Below are 25,317 nucleotides of genomic sequence, written 5' to 3' on the forward strand. Positions count from 1 at the left end.
CTTTACCACTGGACCACCAGGGAAGTCCCCACTGGTGAGTTTTTGAGCAGAGCGACAGTGGCCAGTCTGTTGAAAGCAGATGGATGGTAGCCAGGGGCCTCTTGCTGGGGTCCAGGTGAGACGGCCTGGTGGCTGGGCCTGGTGTGCTGACAGAGGAAGTGGTGAGAGATGGCTGGATTCTAGATCTGCTTTGAAAAGAAAACCATCAGAACTTGCTGTGGACTGCGTGTGGGCTATGAGAGAAAGAAGAGTCCGGGGTGGCTCCAAAGTTTCTGGCCTGAGCAGATGGAAGGAAGCTGGGAATTGTCAAGTGGGAGGAGGCTTGAGGGGGGAAATCAAGTGTTGGCTTTTCAGGCCATTTCCTTTGAAGTATGGGATGCCGATTACATATGCAAGTGAAGGGAATTCCCTGGCGATCCAGCGGTTAGGACTCTGCGCTTCAACTGCAGGGGGCACAGGTTCCATCCCTGGTCGAGGAACTAAGATTCCGCAAGCCGCACGGCCAAAAACATAAAAGATAAAAAGATAAAATGGTAAATTAAACAAATATTCCAAATGGGGCTGCTGAATGAGCAGTTGAATGTATGAGTCTGAGGGTCCCAGTGGGAGATGTGTATTTAGCGGTCATCAGGGTGCAGGTGCTATCTAAAACCGTGGGACTGGCTGAGGTCATCTAAGGAGGTTTTTAAAAATCTCGCTTAGAAGAAGAAAGCTTGTGACCATCTCCCAACCCATTCATCCCGGTGCTTAGTGGAGATGAGAAGGATTGTCCTGCTGTGCAGTGAGGGTGGTCTGCCCCGCAGTGCAAGGGTGACAGCCTCCTGGAAGAACCTGTGAACTGGCAGTCCTGACCCGGCAGCTGGCACTCATCCCAGGTCTGGGACAATCCAGCGCAGGTTCTAGGAATACAAGCACCAAGGAAGCAGGCAGATCTTGCCATGAAACTGGTGCAAAGTGGAAGTTTCCGGGGCTGAGTCACCGTGGCGTGACACCTCCAGGGCCCTTCCTCGGCTGCTTCAACCTGATGTGCTGCATCCTTGAGCCAAACTCGTGTTCTCTCTGCAGCAGCTTCCAGAGGAGCCTCTGAGGCCTCTGCAGGTGGAGAGTATTCAGTGTGCTGTGGAATTGGGTGTATGAGGCATTTTCTTTCTTGGCATAAATAGATTTCTACCTGAATGTCTCATCGGTGTTTTGGGGGCTGAGTCATTATGAAAGTGGGAGGCCAATCAATTTTTTAGGCCAGGCATCGCCTGTTTAGCTTGCTGAAGGCAAGACCTTTGTTTCTTTGACAAGGAAGGTGTTGGAGGGCAGTCCACGTCCTTCACCGTATGGAGGCGCTCCAAGTTCAGCCTCCAGCACCCGCCCACACTGCACACGTGCACTTGAGCAGCAGTGTCCTTCTGTCCAGCTGTCTGTGTCCACAGTTCACTGCCCAGCATGACTGTGTCCACCCTGGAGAAGCAAGGTGGTCATTACCTGAAGGGGGCTCCTCTCAGCTTTAAGCCAGTGCTGTTTGGTATGAGAAAGAGACCATCCAGGGAGAGAAACATTTTTCAATGCTCATAAAATTTAATGTTTTTCATTTACTGTCTTTCTTTTGAAACGGCATAATTTATCGAGCCGTGTTCAAAATATTCAGGAGGGCTCTATGTATTCCTTCTGAAGGAATATGATTAAAAATGCACCAGTCTCCCCTGATTCCTGGAAGACATTAGACTGTGACAAAGAGCCACATAACTTCAGGATTTACATCTTTATATGAAATCCGTTGCTTTCCAGCACCCTGCACAATAAACTTAAAAACAGCACTTCAGGGTGAAATATTTTCTGGAGAAACCTCTGAATTGGGGAGCGAGTGGTAGATCTGTGATATTATGTAACTTCCTAGGTCTGGCATCCAGTTCTCAAGAATGAGAAGAAGCTGTCCCAGGGTGAGCCCCTCCTGTGTGCCAGCCTGGGGCTCTGAGGTCAGCTCTTGTCCCATCTGGGTCTCCCACCAGCCCTGCCCACTCAGCACGATGGGTCCCCACTGTATAGCACAGGAGCTTGTGGGGCACAGGAGTGCTGCGGCTCGGACGCGGCCGGGCCTGGGTGTGTCCTGGTTCTCCTGCCTCCTGCTGGCTAACCTCCTCCCGCCCCGCAAGCCTCCCCTTGTGTACAGTCTTCTGGACCCCTCCCCTGGCCCCCGGGACCCCACTGTGTTCTGGCTGGGACACTGGCTGTGCTGTATGGGGACTGTCAGTGTCTGAATCCCTCGGGGGCAGGGAGCTCCCCGAGTCACCACTGATGCCCAGAACCTGGAGAGAAGGTGGCATATCCGCCAACTCCACTATTGGTGAGGGTGAGCTCCCAGTGAGAACCCAGGACAGCGCCTGGCACACCAGCGAATGACTGCATAGGCGAACGAAGTCATTCCAGAAGTGGCTGCAGACAGGAGGAACTTTATAAATGAACCACCCCAGAGCCAAGAGATGGTCCCTCGTGGTGGTGGTGAGCGCGGGCTCCAAGTTCAGAGCCCAAGGCCTCAGATCGTTAGTCTTGACGAGGACTGAACCTCCGTGCACCTCCGTCTCCTCGTCGGGGTGGGGCGGTGTCGCTACTAGAATGGAGAAAACACCAAGGCAGGGATTTTTCTCTCATTTGCTACTATGTCTGTAGTACTTGATAGATGTACAGGGCTTAGTAGATGCAAATAGAAATTTGTTGAATGAATGAATCTCTGAGAATTTTCGGATACTGAAGATGAATTTTTAAAGAAGAGACAATGCCATGGCTGGGCCTCAAAAGGTTGTCTGTGGATGAGCTCACAGAGGGATGCTGCTGGGAACTGGGGCCGGCCCAGGTGTGCGCTTGGCAGATGTTTGCTCTTGATGATGATGGCCTCTCCCCTTCCTCTTTCCACCCCTTCCGTCTCCCCACCTCCTTCCTCCTCCCCACCCCACCACCAGCAGGCTGGAGAAAGCTTTCTGTGCTGGGGAGACAGACGAGGCCAGCACCGAGCTGCCTTCCAAGCCCAGGATCCCTGGGAATCGATAGCTGTCCTCTGTGAGCAAGTCTGTAACAGCAGTGCTTTTGAAAAGAGAGGGCAGCAAAGCCTTTTTTAAAGACTTTAAAAAAAAAATAAATTGATTGCTGCATTGGGTCTTCGTTGCTGCATGCGGGCTTTCTCTAGTTGTGGCGAGCCAGGGCTACTCTTCGTTGTGGTGCATGGGCTTCTCATTGCGGTGGCTTCTCTTGTTGCGGAGCATGGGCTCTAGGCGTGTGGGCTTCAGTAGTTGTGGCATGCGGGCTCAGTAGTTGTGGCTTGCAGCTCTAGAGCGCAGGCTCAGTAGTTGCGGCACACGGGCTTAGTTGCTCCGTGGCATGTGGGATCTTCCTGGACCAGGGCTTGAACCCGTGTTCCCTGCATTGGCAGGCGGATTCCTAACCGCTGCGCCACCAGGGACACCTAGCAAAGCCTTTTAAAGTAATTCTTGACCCGTTTTCATAGCCCGGCCGAGCACAGTGTTTTGTACTTGTAACGGGTTATAATTACAACCACTGTGCGATGGCAGCTAAATGACATTATCTGCTGTGTTAACAGAAAGGGGCCTTCACCGTCTTCTCCTCTGTTGCCCCCCCACCCTTCACTGATCCAGCAGAAATAAGCCCCAGAAGTGTCAGGTGTTGTCAGTGGCTTTGGCTGCCATCCCTTGGAAGACATGTGGAGTCGGGTGAGGTCTTGCGTTTCATGACAGGCCTGGGAGGCAGCACTCTGTGCTGGGGTGCATGGAGGCTGGCCACGTAGGGCCACACCTCCTCCTGTGGGTGCCGTGTGTAAGAAACGGAGCGTGGGTCTGGCGTCACCTAGTGCCCTCATCTCTGTGTGACCATGGGTGAATGTTCTAGCTGCTTTGGGCCTCAGTTTCCTCCCCTGTAAGATGGGAGAAGCAGGGCACCTAGCAAAGTGTCTAAGGCCTCTGTGTGTCGTTGTGCAGGTTGTACACTGCACGAGGGCATGTGGTTCTCAGGACCAGTGGGAGCTGTGTCCAGCCCATGCGCCACGCACTGAGCCCCTGCGGGGCTGTGGCCGCTCAGAGACACACCTTTTCTTACAAAAGAGCCTTTTTCTGTGGCCCTGAAAGTGCTTGACATGTAGTAAGTGCTCAGAAAACAATAACTGCTCTTACACTCTTGAGGAATCATTTATGGAGAACATGGATAAACGTGTCAAAGGATCTGGGGAGTAAGGTAAACTGAGATATGAATTCATCTTTGAAGGGTGGATAGGATTCTAGGAGATATGCACAGAGGGAAGTGTAGGGGCAGGATGAAATCTCATATGATCAGTGTCGGTTTTTCCCTTGAAATATTCTTTCTCTCCCCTTCCCACCTCTTCCCTCCCTTCCCCACCTTGCCCCTCCTCCCATCGCTTGTATGCCATGCCAGGGAAATTCGTGGAAAGCCACTGAAAGATATTTTTAAACTTTGGATTCTGGAGAAATTTAATGTAGGCAGAATAGTGTAATGCACCCCCTATACCCATCACACGGTCTCATCCGGCTCCAGCTGCCAAGGCCAATCCTACTCCATGCCTAACCCTCCACTGCCTTCACCTCCATATTCTTTTGAAGCAAATTGCAGACCTCTTGTCATTTCTTCGTCAACATCAGTGAAATGTTTTAAGCAGAGAAGGGATGTGATCGGGTTTGAGTCACAGGGAGGCCATTTGAGCGCCAGCTTGGGGGTGGGGCGGAGGACAAGAGGGCAGCGGGATGCCAGCTGGAGACTGTTGTGTTTGTCCAGGTGGGAGATGGGAGGCTTCTCAACCAAGGCTTGGGTGACAGAGATGGAAGAGTGGGGACAGATCTGAAGGTGGTTAAGGCTGTAGATTCTGTGGGACCAGTGACACGGGATGTTTTTCTTGGTGCCGGTTTAATGGCATAATAATGGCCGACAGTTACGGAGCACTCTGCCTGTGGGCTCCTAGCTGAGCACCTCTTGCGTATATATCACCTTGCTCAGATCTCACAAAAACCCTGTGAAATCTACACTGTTAACCTCATTTTATGAATGAGAAACTGAGACCCAGGTTGGTGAAAGCTTCTTGCCTGAAGTCACAGCTAGAAGGGGGGGAATCCCAGGTCGCTGGGCTCTGGAGTTTGTGCCTTAAACACCAGGCTGTGCGACCCCTCTGGTAATGCCACCGGGATGGGTGACAGGTTCTTTTTTTCGGCCATGCTGCGCGGCATGCAGGATCTTAGTTCCCCGACCAGGGATCAAACCCGTGGCCCCCGCAGTGGAAGCACGGAGCCTTAACCACTGGACCGCCAGGGAAGTCCCAGGATGGATGACAGTTGATGGAACCTGTTTAAAAACCTCCACAGATGCATGATGCCTCTTGTGTTATTCTTCTGATAGGAACGTGTCTTTCAGCAGAGGGCTGGGGCTCAGGGTTTGTTTTTGCTTTTTTTCCCCTGTCCTTGCTCATTTGTCTCAAACAACCACCAGGAAGGTGTTGGCTGCTCTTTTATTATTGCCATTTCCGTATATTCTGCCTTTGCTCTTTAAGGGCCATTAGTGGAAAGCAGGAAAGAAAAGGTGTTATCTGGGTGGGTAGCAGCTGCTGCCGTGTGTGACCTTTCTCAACAGCTTGCCCGGTGTATTCTCTGAATGGTCGGGTGTCAGGAGAAATGAGGGCAAACGTCGGGGACAGGGACCCAGCAGCTCTGTGGCTGGGCTTTAACAGTTACATAACATCTGTTTCTCAGAGGCTTCCCGTAATTAATTAGTTCTGGGTGTTTCCTCCTCCCCCATTAAACCATAATACCAGCCAAATGTTTTTAAGCATCCCTTCTCTCAAGCCCGGCGTTCTGAGCACAGAATGGCTCGTTACAGAGGAGGTGAAGGAAGTCTCTCTTCCACGGGAACTTATCCCTCGGCCTCCTTGCAGGCTTCTACTTATCTCAGTGGCGCTGAGGATGGAGCCCCCATGGGGCTATCTTGGTGGACTTGAGGATGGAGCTGCTCCCTGGGCTCCCGGTGAACCTGTCACTGGGCAGCTTGACAGTGATCCAGGAGGATCAGTCCCGAGATCCCAGAGCTCTGCCTCGTCAGGGCGAGTCTGCACGCCTTCCCGGGGTCAGCCCCACACAGCAGAATCAGAGCGCAAGGTGGGCTGGAAGCCACAAGGAAACAGGAGACTCGGGAGATGCAGGACCCCGAGCCCCGCAGTCACACCGGCCCCCTCTAGCAGACTGGTTTTGGGCAATCGCTTTACCTTGCTGAGGCTTGCTTTCCTCATCTGTAAAATGGGCATAAAGCTCAACCTCCCAGGCCGTGGTGCCTGCTCCTGTAAAGCACCTGGAACACCGCCGGACACGAGGAGGCGCTCCGTTACGATAAATTAAGGATCACTCACTGTGGCAGGCACCAGGCGCTCCCCAAACTCTGTCATCACTTTGTTCCTCATGACAAATCTGGACAATAGGGAACGATACCCTCATTTTACAAAGAAGATACCAAGAGTCAGAGGTGTGAAGTAATTTACTCCAGGTCACACAGCAGTGAATAGACAGGACCTGGGTTTGACCTTCACGCCCCTCGTTTTTCTACACCTGATTCAAGGCCCTGCTTAGAGGGCTCGTTGATGCCAAACATCTCCAAGTATTCCTGACAGTCCCCTGGAATGTCTTCATGTTGGAATTTTCATTTACACACTGGTTTGCACAGTGCCTTCACATGAAGCAATGACCACTTTGAAGAAGGCCCATCTTGGCCGCCGGCCAAGTTTCTGGGTTTCTCCTTGGACCCTGAGTTTCACAGTAGCTCCTGCCTTTGCTAAGGTTCTTGTTTACTCTGGGCGCTCCTTCCCTTACTGCCAGGGTCCCCCCGAGGGGGCTGGTTGCAGACTGGTCTGTGATAAGCCAGACCGGGCCTCGGGAGAAGCCAGAGACGGTGCCTTTTCCCAGAGTGTGCGCGTGTATGCGTGTGCTTGTGCGTGATGGTGCCCCTTACCTGGGTAATGCTCTCTGTACTTGATCCCAGGTTTATCACCTTCTCCAGGTCCTCTGGTATCTTGAGATGCCAGCTCAGCATCCTGGTCATGGTATATGCAGAGAAGCAGGGTAGAAAGTCCAAAACATGGACTCAGAAATTTGAAAACCAGTTCTGCTGCTTGCTTCCTGTGTGGCCTTGGGCAAGGTGTTTACCTTCTTTGTGCCTCTGTTTTGGTTTGCTGCTCAGTTCCTGAGCCTCTCCTTCCTCCTCTGGGAGATGGGCATGATCAGGCAGCTGCGGGAAAGGCCCACCATCAGTCTCAAAGAGAGCGATGGCAGCTGTAATTTTTTTTGAAGACATCTGTGACCTCAGCTAGGTCTGGACATGTGTTGTTTCAGTTAACGTTCCTGATTTTCTTAGTCTTCAAGCCTAAATTGACTCTGTACAAGGAAACAAGGTGTATACATCTAAAAGACCAACAGATGTTGATAACATTGGTTCTTATTTTTCTTTTCAGTTCTCTTCATCCAAAAATGATCGTATTTTGGCTTTTTTCATCATTATTAGTCATTGTTTCTAATAATTATTAATGCAAAACGTTGTTTCAAGTATAGCATCTGTGTTGTCGATAGGTGCTTCTCAAACTATCTGTGCTGAAGAGCCAGGTTTTTTGGGTTTTTTGGTTTTGGTTTTGTTTGTTTTTAAGTATTTCCAATTCATTGCAAATGGGTACTTTTGTAAAATACAAAAAAAAAAAAAACCAACTAGAAAAATTCCGGAATTCCTGGATTTCATACCAATATGAAATTGCTTCAGATGTTTCGAAACACTTATTGTGAATTCCTGTGCTTGCCTCAGGTGGGTAGCAGACAGCTCACATCCCTGCCCCAGTTCACAGCCCCCTCGGTTGCAGACTTAACTCTGCCATCGCAGGAGTAACAGCGCTGCGCGTGGTGGTTGCTGCCATCTGGTGTTGGCCGGCAGGCTTGATGTGGTTTTTCTCTGGTTGTGCCTTTGTTCACCTCCTTGAGAATCTGGAAGTTGAAAGCTGACAAGTGGAGGAGCTTCCGTGACATCCCGATTTTACAAATGATGAACTGAAAAACCTAGGTTTCTAAAACTAGGGAGTGGCCCCACTGCAATTCACACCTGAGTGTGTGAAATCCTTCCCCTTTGTCTTTGACAGTGGTTCCCAAGTCTGATCGATCATCACAGTCACTGGGGTCTTTAAAAAGTATTGCTCTGGACTCCCCCACATTGAATCAGCATTTCTGGGAGTGAAGCCCAGAAATCTGCATTTCTCAGAAGCCCTCCGAGCAATTCATGATCAGCTTGCTCTGGGAGCCACTGGTCCACACTGTGCTGCTTCCCTCTGCTCTGCAGGACTGACTCATCTCCTTAACCCCTGAAGGGCTCAGCTTTCTCCTGTGCCCCAGGGTGGAGGGCAGGGAACACAGACAGTGGCTCTGACTCTGATGCCTTCGACTCACAGCCTGACCTCTCTGAGCCTCGAGGCCCCATCCATAGGAGGCCCTGCCCACCTGACAGGAGGGTGGCGAGGGTCACATGAGCTGATGGATATAATAGTTGGTGTTCAAAAGTATGTTAAGGCAAGTGGGCACTGGCTAGGGCTTTGTCTTTACCCAGGTGGGCGTAGTGTCTTCACCGCAGAGGGAGGTTCTAGATCCCTCCCCACGGCCAGTGTCACTGGGACCCACAAACAGTTTGTGTGTTTTATAAAACTGAGGTAGATTCTGAGGCATCAAGTGAACATTCTCAGAGAGTTTGAGTATGTAACCAAAAGAGTCTCAGTTGCTGTTAAAATTTGGGAGTGTCTTGGTCTAATTAATCAGGAAGTGTCTAATTCGGTTAGATAGCCAAAGGAGGAGTGAAGCAAGATTTACTTGAATGTGATTAGATAGAACATTTTGATATAAAAGGAAGTGCCAGAGGCTTTTTTTTAAAATTTATAATCGTTTCATGATTTGGCAGGTAATTATGATAATTCCTGGGATTTTCACAGACTTAAAAGCTTTTTCACAGACACATTATTTTTGGAGATCATCTTCCCTGATGCCTCAGCTGGAAGGGATTGCTCAGTCTCTTGAAGCTCCAAAGGCATCATCTTATAAACCCCAACTCAAATGTAACCTTGATGACGCCTTTCCCTGTCAATGATGACCCTTTAGGCCAGGGATACTAAATAGGTATCATCACGTAGGCCAACACACTGATCAGTTGGTTAGGGCTGCCTGGGTATCTTCTTGAGGAAGGTAGCCGTGATTGACTAGTGATGTCTGCCAAGTGGCAGGCAGTGGGAGACAGCAGTGAAACCTGACAGATTTCACCAGTTCCCTGTGGTTGGGCATTTAGGTGGGTTCTAGCCATTTGGAGCTAAACTTCTGCTTGAGCACATGTGCAAGTAGAGGCACAGGCTACTCCACAGCAGGGGTTTGCTAAGCCACAGGTGAGTGATTTCAAAAGTTTGACAGATGTTGCCAAACAGCCTAGTGACTTAAACTTCTTAAATCTTTCTGCCGTCTTCTCTCCAGCCTAAACGACAAAACCCAAATGTTGACTGATAAGCATTCACACCTTATTAGCTCATGAGTTGTGCACCTTCCGGACATAACTTGGGAACCGTACCTGCTGCCATCCAGGTGTTCCCGTGGGCCTTTCAGAGAATCGGGGCTCAGTTCCCAGTGCTTTGGCCCACGTTGGGCTCTGTTGGAAGCTGCATCAGCTGTGGTCAGTGTAACTCCACCTGGCATTTGCCTCTGACTTTGTCACCATCATTAGTGTTGTCAAATGGCACCTCCTCCTTAACCGCCTTCAGATTAGCTTTCAAGGAAATACAACTGCTGAGAGTAGTAAGAAACACGACAGACTTCTAAAGTGGCCCTGAGCGTTGATGGTGCCAGCACACAGTGAGTGCCTGGCTGTGATTTAGGGCATGGATCGGCCATAGCAGGCTGCCTGGCATGTGTCAAGGCCGACTGGAGACGTGACTCCTGAGTGTTGTCTCTGGGCGAGACCTTTCCCGATACCCCGCCTTCCAAGTCCTCCTCTCTCTCTGGGCTCTAGTCCAGTTTGTCTGACCTCTAGGGTGTGAACCCCATGACTTTCCTGCACCCCAGCACCGAGAACAGTGCCTGGCGGGCGGTTAGCAATTCTCTTGGTGACATTCCTGCTTTGGAGACGGTGAGGCTCTCTCCACAGCCGTCTGAGCCACTTGTTATGGAACGTGTGACCCTTTTCCATGTGGCTTCCGGAGACCTGCCTCTCCTCCTCCTCCTCTTTCATGTCCCTTTCACGTGATCACCCACCATGTAAAACGGGCTTTCATTCCCTGAGCATTTGCCACGTGCAGACATGGTGCCAAGCCTGCTAAGGGCGGCAGCTCATTTCATCCACACGGCGGCCCCGTGCAGTGAGCATGTTTTTTTTGTTTTTTTGTTTTGTTTTGTTTTGTTTTGTTTTTAACGTCTTCACTGGAGTATAATTGTTTACAATGTTGTGTTAGTTTCTGCCGTATAACAAAGTGAATCAGCTATACATATACATATATCCCCATATCCCCTCCCTCTTGCGTCTCCCTCCCACCCTCCCTATCCCACCCTTCTAGGTGGTCACAAAACACCGAGCTGATCTCCCTGTGCTATGCAGCTGCTTCCCACCAGCTATCTATTTTACATATGGTAGTATATATATGTCGATGCTAGTCTCACTTCATCCCAGCTTCCCCCTCCCACCCCATGTCCTCAAGTCCATTCTCTATGTCTGTGTCTTTATTCCTGTCCTGCCCCTAGGTTCATCAGAACCTTTTTTTTTTTTTTAGATTCCATATATATGTGTTAGCATATGGTATTTGTTTTTCTCTTTCTGACTTACTTCACTCTGTATGACAGACTCTAGGTCCGGCCATCTCACTGCAAATAACTCAATTTTGTTCCTTTTTTTGGCTGAGTAATATTCCATTGTGTATACATGCCACATCTTCTTTATCCATTCATCTGTCGATGGCCACTTAGGTTGCTGCCATGTCCTGGTGAGCGTGGTTTTTAATCCCCGTTTTGTAGGTGACGGACCTCAGGCTCACAGAGGTTAAGTGACTCGTACAGGAGCACACTGTTAAGTGATCCAGCCAAGACCAGTCTTGCACCAGAGTCTGAGCCCTTAACTGCCTCTCTCAGCTACCTCCCTGCCAACCTCTGGGCCTTTGCACCTGCTGTTTCCTCTGCTGGTTGTGTCTTTCTCCTCTTTGTCCACAGGGTGACCTCCTAGAGCTCAGCATGTTTATGGAACGTAGAAGACCCGCGGGGCTGAGTGGCATTAGGGAGAGTTGTTGGGAGGAAAGGGGCAGGAGATGGTGTTAGGGAGAGAGGCCGGCCCCGGATCTGGAAGGAGGGTGGATTTTTATCCTTAGGGCAGTGAGAAGCATTGAAGGTTTTAAACAGCAGGTGACAACATCAGCTGTTGCTTTGGGAAGATCACTCTTGCTGCTTGGTGGAGAAAGCATTGGAGGGCCCCCGTCTCTCTCTCTATCCTATTCCCTGCAGCTATTGAGAATAAAGAAGGAAGGTCAGGTGAAACCTGTAAATGCCCTCAGAGCCTCATAGAAATTCCGATAGGCAGTGGTTGTGCCTTTTATTTTGATGATAATGGGAACCATTTGTGATCTCACATTTCTCTTCTGAGGCTCTCTCTGAGTCTTGAATTCATTTCTAGTTATGCTAGAGTTTGGAAAGAGTTATTTGAGGAATAGTAAGCTCAGTATGGTTTATGTAAGATGAAAGCTGTTTATATCAGTAACTGTTTGTAGGGATATGTAATGGAGAAATTCAGGGTTTCAGAGCTTCGCCTAGTAACAATGAGCATTGCCATTTTAATGACTGCAGGAAATTATTTCATCAAATTGTGTCTCCTCAGTTCCATAGGATTTTCCCCCCCATTCCCTAGTGAAATGAAAGCTTTGTCTGATGTGGTCAAGTTACTCTCTGGCTGCAAAAGAGAACCAGGGTTTTGACAGCTCATGATAAACACCACTTGAAACTGGGATGTTTCGGTGTTTTATGCACTTACGGAAAATTGTTTTAACACTCTTGTTTCCACTGCCAAACAAAACAAAACAAAACAAAAACAAAGCAAAACCCTGCTTTGCTTTAGAAATGACAGTGGCACTTATTTAAAGCTTGCATTTTGTGGGGGCATATTAGCAGGTATTTAGCAGTGATATTGGCAGTTGTGTATGTTTCCTGCTTACTGTGTGGTAAATGGATTCTCAGCCCTGAGGAAGCTCGTGGAGGGTTTATGTGATTTCTGTGCGGAGGAGTCAGACAGGCATTATTAGTGATGTTGTATTTGTTTGTGAAAGGCCAAAAGATCATCTTAAGCTTTTTTTATACAAAAGGAATAAGGCAACCGGGGAATATTAACTTTAGGTCTGTATGACAAAAAAACGTTGGTTAAAAGACTCAGTGACTTATTCTCCATTTGTTAATTGCATGGCTATTGCAATGTCTTTTATGCCATTTTCACTTTGCATTTCACACTGGTTTGAAAAAGGTGAGCATCTGAGGGACAGAGAGGGGATGACATTTGAGTGGAGATTCACAGAGCAAATTAATGGATGCGTCAGAATTATGGTTGGGAACCTGATAAATTTCACATTGATTACACCTGGCTCCCCTTACTTTCAGGTGAAAAATTTTAATTCTTTTAAAGAGGCTAAGTGGTTATTCTCTCTGATAAATTATTAGGAAACTAAAAAGTAAAGAAAAGTAGAAAGAATGGAAAGAAAAATAGTCCTTGACTAATGTTAATATCTTTGTGTATTTCCTTCTATGCCTTTTACCCTTTATATAACATATCCAAAGAATAAAAATAAAAAGGAGGGCTTCCCTTTATTCCACCTGAAGCATCAAGAGTCAGGTTACTCTTTTTTTTCCCACAAAGCTTCTCCTTACATCCTTTCTTTATTCTGACAGTATGTTTTATATTTCACATAGAATACTTATTATAAATGGTCTGATATTATTTATGTGTTATATAGAATGTAGTAAGTACCTGGCTGAAGTCTGGGGTATAGGAGGGATGATCTTTTGAGAAGGGCGGAGGGACAGGGGCTAGGTGGGGTCTGCTTGACCTCTGCATTCTGGGGGGCTTCTCTGTAAGATGCTCGCCAGATTCTTCCTTTAGGGTTCCTGATGAGCACAGCAAGATTACATTCTCACATTTCTCTAAAACATTTAAATAAATTACAGTTGAATTTGATTTTAAGCCCCAATAAGATCACTCTTGTAATCAGAGAAATTACTATATGTTTTGACCATATGGGATATCTTTGTTCTGTTTGTAAGCTACAGCTTGAAAGATCTGTTATTGATTCTGTACATCAGTCATGGGCTGTCTTATCGCAACCTCCATTTTTATTTATTTGGGATCAGCCAAGAGTATTGAAACGTGGATAAATTCGCAGGCTCTTGGCAGGCCTGAATGGGCTAAACAGTGGAGTGGCAGGATTGTGGAGTGTGGCCCAGTGGCCAAGAGCCAGGGCTGCGGAGTCAGCCCTTTATTAGCTGTGTGACTGTGACCCAGCTCCTTAAACACCTCTGACATTGTTCCTCTTTCTGTGAGGTAGGAGCAATAATATCTTCCTCAAGTATTTTCCTGGCATAGAATGAGCAGTGACCATAGGGCAGCTGTGCTGCTGCAGGTGTGTCTGTCACCCTCCCTGTCACCATCCTCAGCAAGGCTCCGGTTCTGTTTTCTTGGTTTTCAGAACCAAGGCCCTGATGAACAGAAATGGTCGGTCATTCTCCTTGTACCATTAGCGGGGAAATTCTTGACAGGCACAACTCGGATGAGAAAGAAAGACTTTGCCAGAAAATTATTCATTTATTAAGAATAAAAGCCTAAGGTCCAAAAATGACCTGATACAGTCATATTGTGACCATAAACTGGGGACCGTTGAGTCCATAATGTTAAAATCAACCAAGTCAAAAACGTATTCAACTTCTGAGTGGATTGCGTAGCTAATCCGTAAGTATAAGCAGTGTTACTGTTTCCAGCCCGACAACCTCCTGATGCCTTGCTGACAAGTGATGGGCTCGGAGAGGGCGGGGCGAATCGTGGGGAGGGTCTGCCCTCTGAGCCTCACTCCGTGGTGCTTGTGCGTTGCAGGTGGCAGAGATGCACGGGGAGCTGATCGAGTTCAATGAGCGCCTGCACCGGGCCCTGGTGGCCAAGGAAGCCCTCGTGTCCCAGATGAGGCAGGAGCTCATCGACCTTCGGGGGCCGGTAAGTGTTCCCACCCGGCAAGGCCCTGGCCTTGCCATTCTGCCCACACCGTCTGTCGGTCCCCCCAGCCTCTGCTGCTCACAACCGTGCTGTTATGTTTGTTCAATGTCAAGGGTATGGAAAAGTACAGACACTAAAAGAGGGAACATCCAGGTAGCTACCATCTAGATTTTACGTGCATTAGCCTTTAGCACATTTGCTTTCCTTTGGGTGGGAGGGGGTAAAGTAAATAAAATGCTACAGAATCTGTCAAAGTCCCCTTGGCACCATTTCATGCCCTGTACCCATAATCGATATTCTGAAATTGACATATAGCCTTCTCCTCCCTGTTTTTATAGCTACTACATGGATAAATTTCCATAGAAATAAATAGTTTCGGTTTTGTGTAACTTTTACCTACGTGGTATACTTGTACATATCTGTTTGCCCCGTGTGTATGTGTGTTTATGTTTATTTAGTATTATGGTTTGAGGACCATCCCACATAGATCTAATAGAGGGTTTTAAACTGCAGCACTCTGGACACTTTGAGCCATTTAATTCTTTGTGGGGTGACTGTCCTGCGCATTGTAGGATGTTTAACAGCATCCCTGATTCCTACTCACTAGAGGCCAGTAGCACCCCACCCAGTCATGGCAACCAAAGATGTCTCCAGACATTGTCACATATCCCCTGGGGGACAGAATCACCCCTGGTTGAGAACTCCTGACCTAGTTTGTTCACTTTCTTGATTCTTTAATTCTCTATTGAATGAAATACTACAATATTTTAAATCTGGTTGTGTTCATAAACATTTAGGTTGTTTCCAGTATTTTGCTACTGCAAATCATGTTGCTGAGAGCATCTTGTCCTTTTGTGCACATTTATAATAGCTTCTTCTTTGCTTTAAAACTTTCTTATGATGTCAAATGTTAAACACCCGAAGGTCGGCGGATGTGTGATGCAATCTCACGTAGCCATTGTTCAAATGAGCTATTGTCAGTCATGGTCAATCTTATTTCAAGTTACCAGTACCTGCTTTTCCCTTCCATATTGGTTTGAATCAAATACCAGGCAGTTTCATCTGTAGACATTTCAGTGTATAGCTATAAAAATGAAGAAAACAAATAGAGTATCATGGTCAGGCCTCCATTATCAATAATTCGTCTATACCAACGAATTTTGGTGTTCAAATTTCTTCTTGTCTCATAATTTTTTTAATAGTTTTTTTGAGTCATGGTGAGGAGTGACAGATCTGGATCTGTCTGCTGTGAAAGACTGGATTTTTTTTTTAAACGATTGAAAATTGTCAAAATTTGGACTCTTGACAAACCTTGTTACACCCATGCTAAACAGCCAAGTAGTATAAAAGGGTATGATCAGTGAAAAATAAATCTCCTTCCTATCCCAGGCCCTTTATTGTCCTGCCCAGAGGCAATAACAGTGATCCGTCCTGGGTTTGTCTTTCCAGAGATGAGCACTGCTTGAGTAAGCCGCGCGCACACACCTACACATTTAACAACCAGTAGCGGCTCTATCCCCTGTTCTGTATATTATTTTCCTCCCACCTATCTATGTACCTTAGACATCATTTTATTGTACTTCGCGTGTAGACCTGCATCCTTCTTTTAAAGAGCTGCATTGTATTCCTTTGAACTGATAATACCAAGGTTTATCTAACCAGGCCCCCATTGATGGATATTGAGTTGCTTCCCATTTTTATTTTTACACCGGAGCTGTCAATAACATCCTTGTGAAATCCACATTTAGACTGGAAGGTTGTCTGGCAGCTCATGGGGCTCCGCTCAGCTGGGTGTGGACCCAGAGATCTCGTCGTGCAAGCTTCCGGGGTGCTGGGAGGACTAGCACCTTCTTCCATCCTCCCCCATCTGTTGCAGGAAAACCCTTCCTGAGCGCCAGCATCTGTCAGAGTTCCGACAGTGTGTCAGGCACACATGGGTCTTCACCTTCATTCTCTCGTTTGATTTTGAAGACAAGCCTGTGAGTCGAGTGGGATTAGCATCCTCTTTAATAAACATGGCAGTTGAGATGCAGAAGGGTTCAGGCCCCGCTGGACTTCTCATTATATTCCACCACGGTGCTAGGCCCCCAGCCCATCGGCTTTCTTCTGCTCCGGGTCCCTTGCTTCCTCCCTCTGTGGGGCCTTTGCTCCTGCTGTCCCCTCTGCCTGGAATAAGGCTCTGGGCCCAGGTAACTCACCCTTCAGTATCTACCCATCATCTCCTCAGGAAACCCGACCAGGTCAGATTTTCCGTGTTGAATGTGATGTTTATATGTATCTCTCCCTTCTTCTCTTGCTGTGATTTTACATTTATCTCTCACTAATCAGTATCTCCATGAGGTGCCCCTCCTTGAGGGCAAGTTCCGTGTCTCTTTCTGCTCCCTTTGAATCCCATTGATTCACATAGTAGGTGCTCAATAAATATAAGTTGACTTATTGAGTGAATGAGGGAATGTCACAGGTAGTAAGTGGTGGAGTCCAGATTTTCCCTGGGCCCCTCTGACATGAAAGCCCATCTTCTCTCCTCCTGCCAGGCTCCCTCTTGCTTCCAGTCTGATTGCCCTTCAAGGCAGTGACATCCCTTTACCCAGAGGCAGCTCGAACCGTCATCAGATCCTTTCCTGCGGGCAGGTTGTGATGGCCAGAAGTGAGGAGGGAGTAGAGCGGTCCTGAAGGCTGTTGGGAAGAGCCGGCCATTTGGGCATTGGCCCCAAGGGGACATCTTGACCTTGTTGTTACTGCCTCAGGCCCGCTCCAGTCATCTGCCCAGAGCCAGACAGACGGGGCAGAGGAGGGAGGCAGCCGCAAACTCAGCTTCAGTTCTGGAGCCCACGAGAGGCCTCTCTTGTGGGAGGCTGCCCTACCCCTTCGTTTCCACTTTCTGCTGACCCCGGACTAGACTTCTTCCCAGACTGCCAGAGTATTTGAGGACCTCACGGTCAGGACCGGGTCTGCCCTATTCAGAAACCCTGGTTTCCTCTTCCATCAGGTGGAGAGTAACGTGGCACTAGCCGCTTGGGCGGCTCCACGAGATGCTGCCGGTAAAGGTGCTTGGTGGCGGGCACGTGGTAGAGGCCCCGTTTTCATCTCTGAGTCCCCAGTGCCCAGCACCCTGCCTAGCACATCGTAGCTGCTCCGTAAATGTTTGCTAAGTGAGAACTTCATTTTCATAGAGCAGAGGATGACTCCATGCACCAAATAATAAATTTTTTAAAAGATAGGTGCAGGGACACAGTTTCTTCTCAGTGGTGTCTTTTCATGATATTATAGACTTTTAAGAAGTCACTTATTTTAAGGAGAAGGGTTAAATCCTTATTTTAAGGATTAAGGGTTGAATTTTTTTCCTTTTCTTTTTTTGAATGTAAGTATTTTTAGGACTCTCTCCTCATTATTCCCCGCCCCCCCCCACCCCCCCCCCCCCCGCCCCCGGTTAAGATGTGAATGAATGCTGTAGTTTTTTGTTTTTTTTTTTTTTCTTTTTTACCTTTTAGCAGGATTTGATTACAGCCCTGAAAGTTCTCTGGGAGAACAGCTCCTATTTTGAATAATAAATGGAGACAGAGAAATAGAACCTTGTAAGATGGCAGGATGTAGAGGTCAATTACGGTCACAGCACAGGGAAAGCTGAAGGCAAAACAACTCGTTAAGTGCAAGTTTGTTCCCACAGGGGAAGCAAACATGGTCTCACTTTATGTAATTGAAGTTGGATTCCTCTCTTTCCTGCCCCTTCTGTGGGTCTCTATTTCTTTGTCCCAAGTACCGTTTAAGTGGGTCACCTCCGCTTAAGCAGAAAAGACGCCCTGCCTGGTGTGGCTTGAGGTCTGTAGAATCGCTTCCCTGATTCAAAGCACCAGCCCTGTTGGTCTGTCCTCCTGTCACCAGTCTCTCACCTGTCCCCTCCCTTGTCTGTTTGGTGAGGGCCATGTACTATGTGCTTGGTGTTGGCGTGCATTTTTATCCTTTCCCCTCAGAACAACCCTGTATAGTATATAATGGACCTAATAAGGTCCATTTTTCAACTTAGCAAACCGAGGCACAGAGAGGTCTCAGGATTCACCGTGAGGCACACAGCTCCACAGTTGCGCCAGATTGCAGATCCAGGACCATCTCATTCTTTAACACCATGCTGTTTACTCTTCTGTTTTGTTTCCTTTTTCATTTCAAGCAAAATTTAGTGTCTGTTGTGCTCCAAGCACAACCCTCCTGGGGATTTGAAAGATTCAGATCCCTCTTTGGTGAAGCTCTCGCACATTCCACTCCGTGACTGCGTCTCCCCCTTCCTTGTCTCCCCCTTCCTTGTCTCCCCATCTCGCTTTGTACGTCAAAGTTGGTTGGGTTTTTTTTTTTTTTTTTTCTTAACCTACTGATCATTTAATCTTGATATCAGACGGGCTCTTTGGAAATTTGGAATCTGGAGAAGGCAGAGTTTCGTAAGAGTAGAATAATGTTTCAAAGGGTGCAGGCAGGTGGTGCATATAAAAAAGGAGGGGGTGCTGTGATAAACCATCTTGAAAAAGGACGGTCAGTAGGCTTCTTTGCTGTAACACTTTCTGCCAGGTTGCCTCATGGCTGTCCATGAAGGGGAGCTCCGGCATGCTTTGTAGGCATTACTTCCCCAAGGACCATCTTTTCTAAGATATTTTTCAAGGGGTGCATTTAGGAAAGTTAGGGCCGAGTTATGTGTCATGTTCGTTACCCCACACACCAGCTACAGGGAGATCCCGGCAGCGCGGGGTTGTCCCATGAACCTGCCCTGGCCTGGGATTCACAGGGCCCGGAGGGGAGGAGGTGGCATTGCCTGGCCGTGGGGTGCACTGGGCCTGCCCCTGCTCTACGGGGGGTGAGTGACCGGCCAGGCATTCAGTCTTGGGTCCCACTGGCCTTCCACTGACTCCCCAGCTGGCCGAGGTCTCAGTCATCTGAACCCCAGGCACTTTGGGCCTCCTCCACACTGGCTCCCAGACAGCGGACTGCGCGGTTCTCTTGGATTCTCTGTGCTCTCTTTTGCTGTCTCTGTTTTTTAATCTCTTTGTTTCTTCTTCTGTCTCTTTGTGTCTCTCTCTCCCTGCTCCTCTTTGTTTCTCACTCTCTGCTCCTTTCTTTCTTGGTCTGCCTCTGCCTGTCTTTCCCTGTCTCTCTCTTTCACCTCCTGTGTGCGTGTTGGTTTCTCTGCCTCTGTCTGTCTGTTTCTCCCCGGTTCTGAGTCTGTCTCTGCCACTGTCTCAAGCTCTGTCTCTCCCCTCCCTCTTCCCTTCCCATTGTCTCTAGTTTCATAGACATTTACATCGCTCTGTGGCATGATGACGATGCTATTCGTTGCAATTGCCTTGAAAAACTGCAAATCCTTTCCGTTTCGGGTTCCCTGAAGTGGCTTACAGTAGAATCAGCTTCCACGAAAGTCTTTGCAGACCCTCCCTTCTTGCTTGCACCCCTCCTGAGCACCTGCCTGGCCCTTAATCTGTTTCAGTGGCACTTTGTGCCCCAGCATCTGTCACTCTGTATTACCACTTTGTGTTGAATTTTTTTTTTTTAATCTGTGGATAGATGGCCGCCCTGTGACAGGGGCTGTGTTCATTTTCCTCTTCTCAGAGGCTGGCACACAGTCACTCAGGGAGCAGTTGCTGTCTGAGTCGGGCCACGCACCTGCAGTATCTATGGAAACACTGTTAACCACAGTATCTGATCATCCAGAAAGGTGCTGTCCTGGAGGCTGCTGGATGCCAGAGACTTCCCGTTAATCCTCGCTGCAAGCTGCATGGTGTTTCCATGGGCCACCTTCCCTCCGTTATAGAAATGACTGAGCTGGTGGGAGAGAAAGACGAGGAATTTAAAACTCAGGGGTGAGACAGATGGACAAAGCTCATCCCAAGTTTTGTAATAAGGTCTACTTTGAAATAAAATGCTTCCTGGGACTTTCTTGGTATCTTTAAAACCTTCCGAGGGAGGGATCTCATTTGAGGGCTGATGCTATTTAAGTCCAGAGCTTAAAAGAAATATATTTTTCAGCTGGGTGGCACTTGCCGAATGTCTAATGATCAAGCACCAAATTGTCTGCGGTCCCACAGCAGCTCTAAACAGCGCATTCCAAATTATAAGAGGCTTTTTAATTCGGCACTTGGACATCCGTGTTCTAATCGTCTACCGTCTTGAAGGAGATTATTTTTAAAAGTGCCATTTAAGAGAGGCTGCTAAAAATATGTCTCACATAGAGGCTTAAGTCAGAAATATTAGTTTTTGTCACAGAATCATCCGGAAAGATGCTTGCAGAACCCACTTTAAAGCGCTCAGTGCCAGAGAATAAAAGCCCCTCTTTGAGCCCAGTCACCCTTTTCTGTCGATGGGCAAATTGCCCGCCTGATCACACGTCCCTTGGCATTAATGCTGGACTCACAGGTCTGTCTGCCCCCATGTGCCCAGGTCTTGCCCCTGGTTTATGCCTGGTTCACTCATGGCTGTGGGTAGTTGGGTTCCTTTGGGGAGCCCTGAGGGGCTACAGTTTAGCATTTGGGTAGACAGAGCCTGGCTACCCAAGGCTTACGGGTGTGGAACTTTGAAATTACATTTCCAGTAAGATCAGAGTTTTGTGTCAATTGGCAGATGCAGTGCGTGCAAGCTTTGCCACAAGGCTGATCCCTTACTGATGCAAGTAGGAAGCACTGGCAAGGTACAGAGTCATCAAGACATGTGCACATTGGGCTCCTAATGACTTCAGCTGTGGGTTCAGGGAGGCATTTGCTGCCTGTCCGTCACTCGTGTTTTGTGAGGCTGTTTTGACACTGAGTGTGGGGCATGCTGCAGGGTTGTGGAGGACATGGGCTCCGCCCCAGAGAAGGTGGAGAGCAGAATATGTTTCGCCTGACTTGCGTCTCTCTGGTTTGACTGCATTGTGACTTGGCGTGGAGACAGGTAACTCAGAGACCTTTCCTGCCACTGACTCAGAAGAGGTAGAAGCCAGGTTTACAAAGCAACTCTTGCCCCCGATTTTGCCTGCTTGCTCACGTGGCCACGTGATCACTCTGCTTAATAAGTTCGCTGCTCTCGGCCCCCCCACAGGCAGTGACAGTCAAGGAGCTCTTGGGGCTCCCAGGCCCTGTGCTCCCCTTCTATTAACCACTCCGTCCGTCCTGACAGGAGCTCGCTCTTTCTTCTTTTGTTTTCATCTGACCCAGGAACTCGGAGTTGGATGAGCTGAAATCCTGAGCTCATGACCCACACATACTATAGGTGCAAACAAGGCCTGCTCTTCTGTATTTAATATGGTAGCCCTGATCTCACTCTTTGCCTCTGTGGAAGCTGCTCCCAGACTACCCTCACCGCTCCTGCGGGTTCAACCTCAAGACTTTGGGTTGCTTGGCTCCTAACCTCTGTGTATTTTATTGGCGTGTAGGTGTCTCAATCTTATGTTGTTAGCCTGGAAAAGCTGTTCTTGAGGCTCAAGCAGCCATGTGGCCTGGGCTTGGACCTCTGTCCCATGCTGTCAGACTGTGGTGCTGTCCTTGACGCATGTCATTTTTGTCATCCTCAAAATGTAGACTCTCCAGCCTCTTCCATCCTGTTTCCACTGTGCCTTGTCAGTCCTACTGACTAAGACGTGTCCATCTAAATCCTAATTTAATTGATTCCATTTCTGCTAAATTAACACACACTGTATTTCCAAGGATACGTAATAACCACGTGATTATACTTGTATAAACCCTCTAAATATATTATATGTGCTTTTTTCTTAATAAATGTCTTTCTCCACAATAACAGAGTTCCCGTCTGATTAGTCCTCCTCCCCCACCAACTGCATGTGACTCACACTTTTGTTTTAAAGATTTCTTCCTATTTTTAATAATATTAAAAAAAAAAACAACGGCCCATCTCTTCTTCTTTCGCTCCTGGTCCATCATTAACTTGGGGCTGCCAAAGTGGAGAGTGGCACCTGGGCATCAGAGGGATCTTACAGTTTGTTCTGGAAGCGTTCCCAATCTCCTTGAAGTGGATTTATGTAATCTCCCAGCGGAAATAAATGCTGTTTTTACTGTGTGTGTCATGGAGGTTGATTCCCTGGTCAGCTGGTTTGTGGGATCCAGAGCCGATTGTGCCTAGATCTGTTGTTGTCTTCTTTTCTGGGAAACCAAGCCAAACCATTGGCTGCCTGTTCTTTTGAAAATGACCTCTTCCTGAGGGACGGGTACCATCTTGGAATTGCCTGTGGGGTCCCTGAGCCTTCCTGCCCATTGGATCTGCAGAGCTGCTGCTCTTGTTTCTGAGGAAAAGGATTTTGCTGACCAGGGTTCAAGTTGTGTTCTCCCAGATACACAAAACCTCTGGGCCTTATCCACACCGAAGTGGGTGGCCGTGTTTTGAGATGTGATGGGTGTTGCCAACCAGGTGTTTGAGATCTGACTTTGACAAGGCTTTTGATAAAGTCAGAAAAACCTTGTGTCCACTCAGATTTGTTCTTTTTTTTTTCTGTCCCAGGGTGTCATGGCCTTTGCCAGCATGAGAGCATGTGCCTCCAATGAGAATCACCTCCTTCCCCTGTTACAGCGAGACTCACAGCCAGCTGTGGCTCCCGGTGCCTCCGTACATGCAGATCTTTTTTTGGCCTTTTTTTTTTCTATTGAAGTAGAGTTGATTTACAGTGTTGTGTTAGTTTCAGGTGTACAGCAGTGTGATTCAGTTGTATATATTCTTTTTCAGATTCTTTTCCATTGTAGGTTATTACAAGGTATTGAGTATAGTTCCCTGTGCTATGTAGTAGGTCCTTGTTGCTTATCTATTTTTTTTTTTTAATTTATTTATTTATCTATTTATTTTTGACTGCATTGGGTCTTCGCCGCTGCATGTGGGCTTTCTCTAGTTGCTGAGAGCAGGGGCTACTCCCCGCTGCGGTGCGCGGGCCCCCCACTGCGGTGGCCCTTCTTGTTGCGGAGCACGGGCCCCAGGCACGCAAGCTTCAGCAGTCGCGGCACGTGGGCTCAGTAGCCGTGGTTCGCGGGCTCCAGAGCACGGGCTCAGCAGCTGCGGCGCACGGGCCTAGTTGCTCCGCGGCACGTGGGATCCCCCCAGACCAAGGCCCGAACCCGCGTCCCCCGCACCGGCAGGCGGACTCTCAACCACTGCGCCACCAGGGCAGCCCCGCTTATCTATTTTATATATAGTATTAGCCTTGTTTTAGAAAGAATCTGGCAGATGCTGCAGCAGGACCTGACTCTGGCCTTGTCCTCGCCTCTCGCTCTTGGGCCATGGAATCCTGCCCCTCACCTTTGCTTGTGCCCTTCTACTTGCATTGCCTTGCTTCTCTGCCTTTTGTCTTTCAGAAGACATGCTTTAAATTTTTTTTTATTACACAAATAATATAAGAATCTATTTTTGAAAGAAATTAAGTACTATACAACTGAAGAGAGTATAAAATACAAGTGTCCCTCTCCCAGAGATACTTACTCTAAGAGTTTGGGTATGTGTTGCTTTCTCCTTTCTTCCCACCCTTCCAGATCTTCCCCACCCTTCAAAATCCAGCTCATTCTAAAGCCCTCAGTGGCCTGGTCAGTACTGAGTTGTTTCTATTTTTAACTTCTTATGAATTCCTGTAATCCTTTTCCCCCTCTGAACCACCCATTTTGTCTACTTTTCTTATGTTGTCCTTTGTTTACTTATTAATGAATTTGTTCTGTTGACTTATACCCAGTTGATTTTTTTCTGCCACTGGACAGAAGTTTGTTGTCCAGTGGAGGACACACAGAGACATGTTACCACGTAATTGCAGTGGAGTATGAGGAGGGTCTGGCAGAGGGCAGGCTCTTGATACGTATTTGTTGAATGACTGAAGTAACAAACAAATAAGAGAATTATGTAGAATCAGGTGTAATGGTGGCACAGTGTTGGGTTAATTAACTGCTGGGGTTGTCCTGGAAGGCTTCAGAGAGGAAAGGTTTGACTTGGGTTTTGAAGGATGAGTAGAACTTGGTCGGGAAGATGGGCCTATCAGGCGGGGGGACTGGTGGTGTAAATCAGTGTGGTGCGTTCATGGATATTATCATCCACTAGTTTCATGGGTGTATCTTTTGGCTTCTCCATCAGATAATGAAGTCCTTAAATGTGGGAGTGACATTTACACTCTTACCTTCAATGGGTAACATTTATTAAGCACTTTTTATATACCAAATCTTTCCCCAAGTGTTTTACATGTAGTAGCAAGCCCATGAAGTAGATATTACTGATTCCATTTTAGAGATTAGGAAACTAAGGCACAAGTAAGATAGATAATGTCCCCAAGTCCTTAGGACTAGTAAGCATGGAGCTGGTAGGTCTTACTTTTTGAGTCTTCATGTCCCCATCCCTGAATGGGGTGATGCCCACAAGAGAGAGTTGTATGAGGTTTGAATTAAATGAGATAATACGTCTAAATCATCCAAAGTCGGGGCCAAATATCAGCTTATCATAACCTTGAATAAAGTAGCACCTCCACCCCCTGCTTTATTTTTCTTCATGGCATTTATCACTGCTTGGCATAGAGCTGTTGATTTGCTGTCTCCCTTTGCCTGTTGTATATTTGACTGTGTCCCCAGTACCTGGTAAAGAGTATTAAATATTTGTGGCATAAATGAATGAATATTAGTTCTCACTTCCCACCATAGCACCCTGACTATGGATGCTCAGAAAATACTTGATGGGGCTTCCCTGGTGGTGCAGTAGTTAAGAATCTGCCTGCCAATGCAGGGGACACGGGTTCGAGCCCTGGTCTGGGAAGATCCCACATGCCACGGAGCAACTAAGCCCGTGCGCCACAACTACTGAGCCTGCGCTCTAGAGTCCTCAAACCACAACTACTGAGCCTGCGTGCCACAGCTACTGAAGCCCACACGTCTAGAGCCCGTGCTCCGCAACAAGAGAAGCCACCACAATGAGATGCCCGCACACTGCAACGAAGAGTAGCCCCCGCTCGCCGCAACTAGAGAAAGCCCGTGTGCAGCAATGAAGACCCAACACAGCCAAAAATAAATAAATAAAATAAATAAATTTATTAAAAAAAAGAAAAGAAAAAAAATACTT

General features: G+C 47.8%; 1 protein-coding gene across 6 annotated transcripts in view; it reads left to right on the forward strand.

Moving 5' to 3' along the window:
- SNX29 (sorting nexin 29) overlaps positions 1–25,317 on the forward strand; it is a 557,678-nt gene that overhangs the window by 329,383 nt on the left and 202,978 nt on the right. For all 6 annotated transcript variants that reach the window (XR_009497586.1, XR_009497587.1, XM_059896907.1 and 3 more), the window contains one exon: positions 14,161–14,277. Coding sequence is in view for 4 of the 6 variants with exons in the window: in XM_059896907.1 (XP_059752890.1) it covers positions 14,161–14,277 (117 nt within the window). In the remaining 2 variants the exon portion in view is untranslated. The remainder of the gene's footprint in view (positions 1–14,160; positions 14,278–25,317) is intronic.

This window comes from Balaenoptera ricei, chromosome 15 (assembly GCF_028023285.1).
Source record: "Balaenoptera ricei isolate mBalRic1 chromosome 15, mBalRic1.hap2, whole genome shotgun sequence".
NCBI lineage: Eukaryota > Metazoa > Chordata > Mammalia > Artiodactyla > Balaenopteridae > Balaenoptera > Balaenoptera ricei.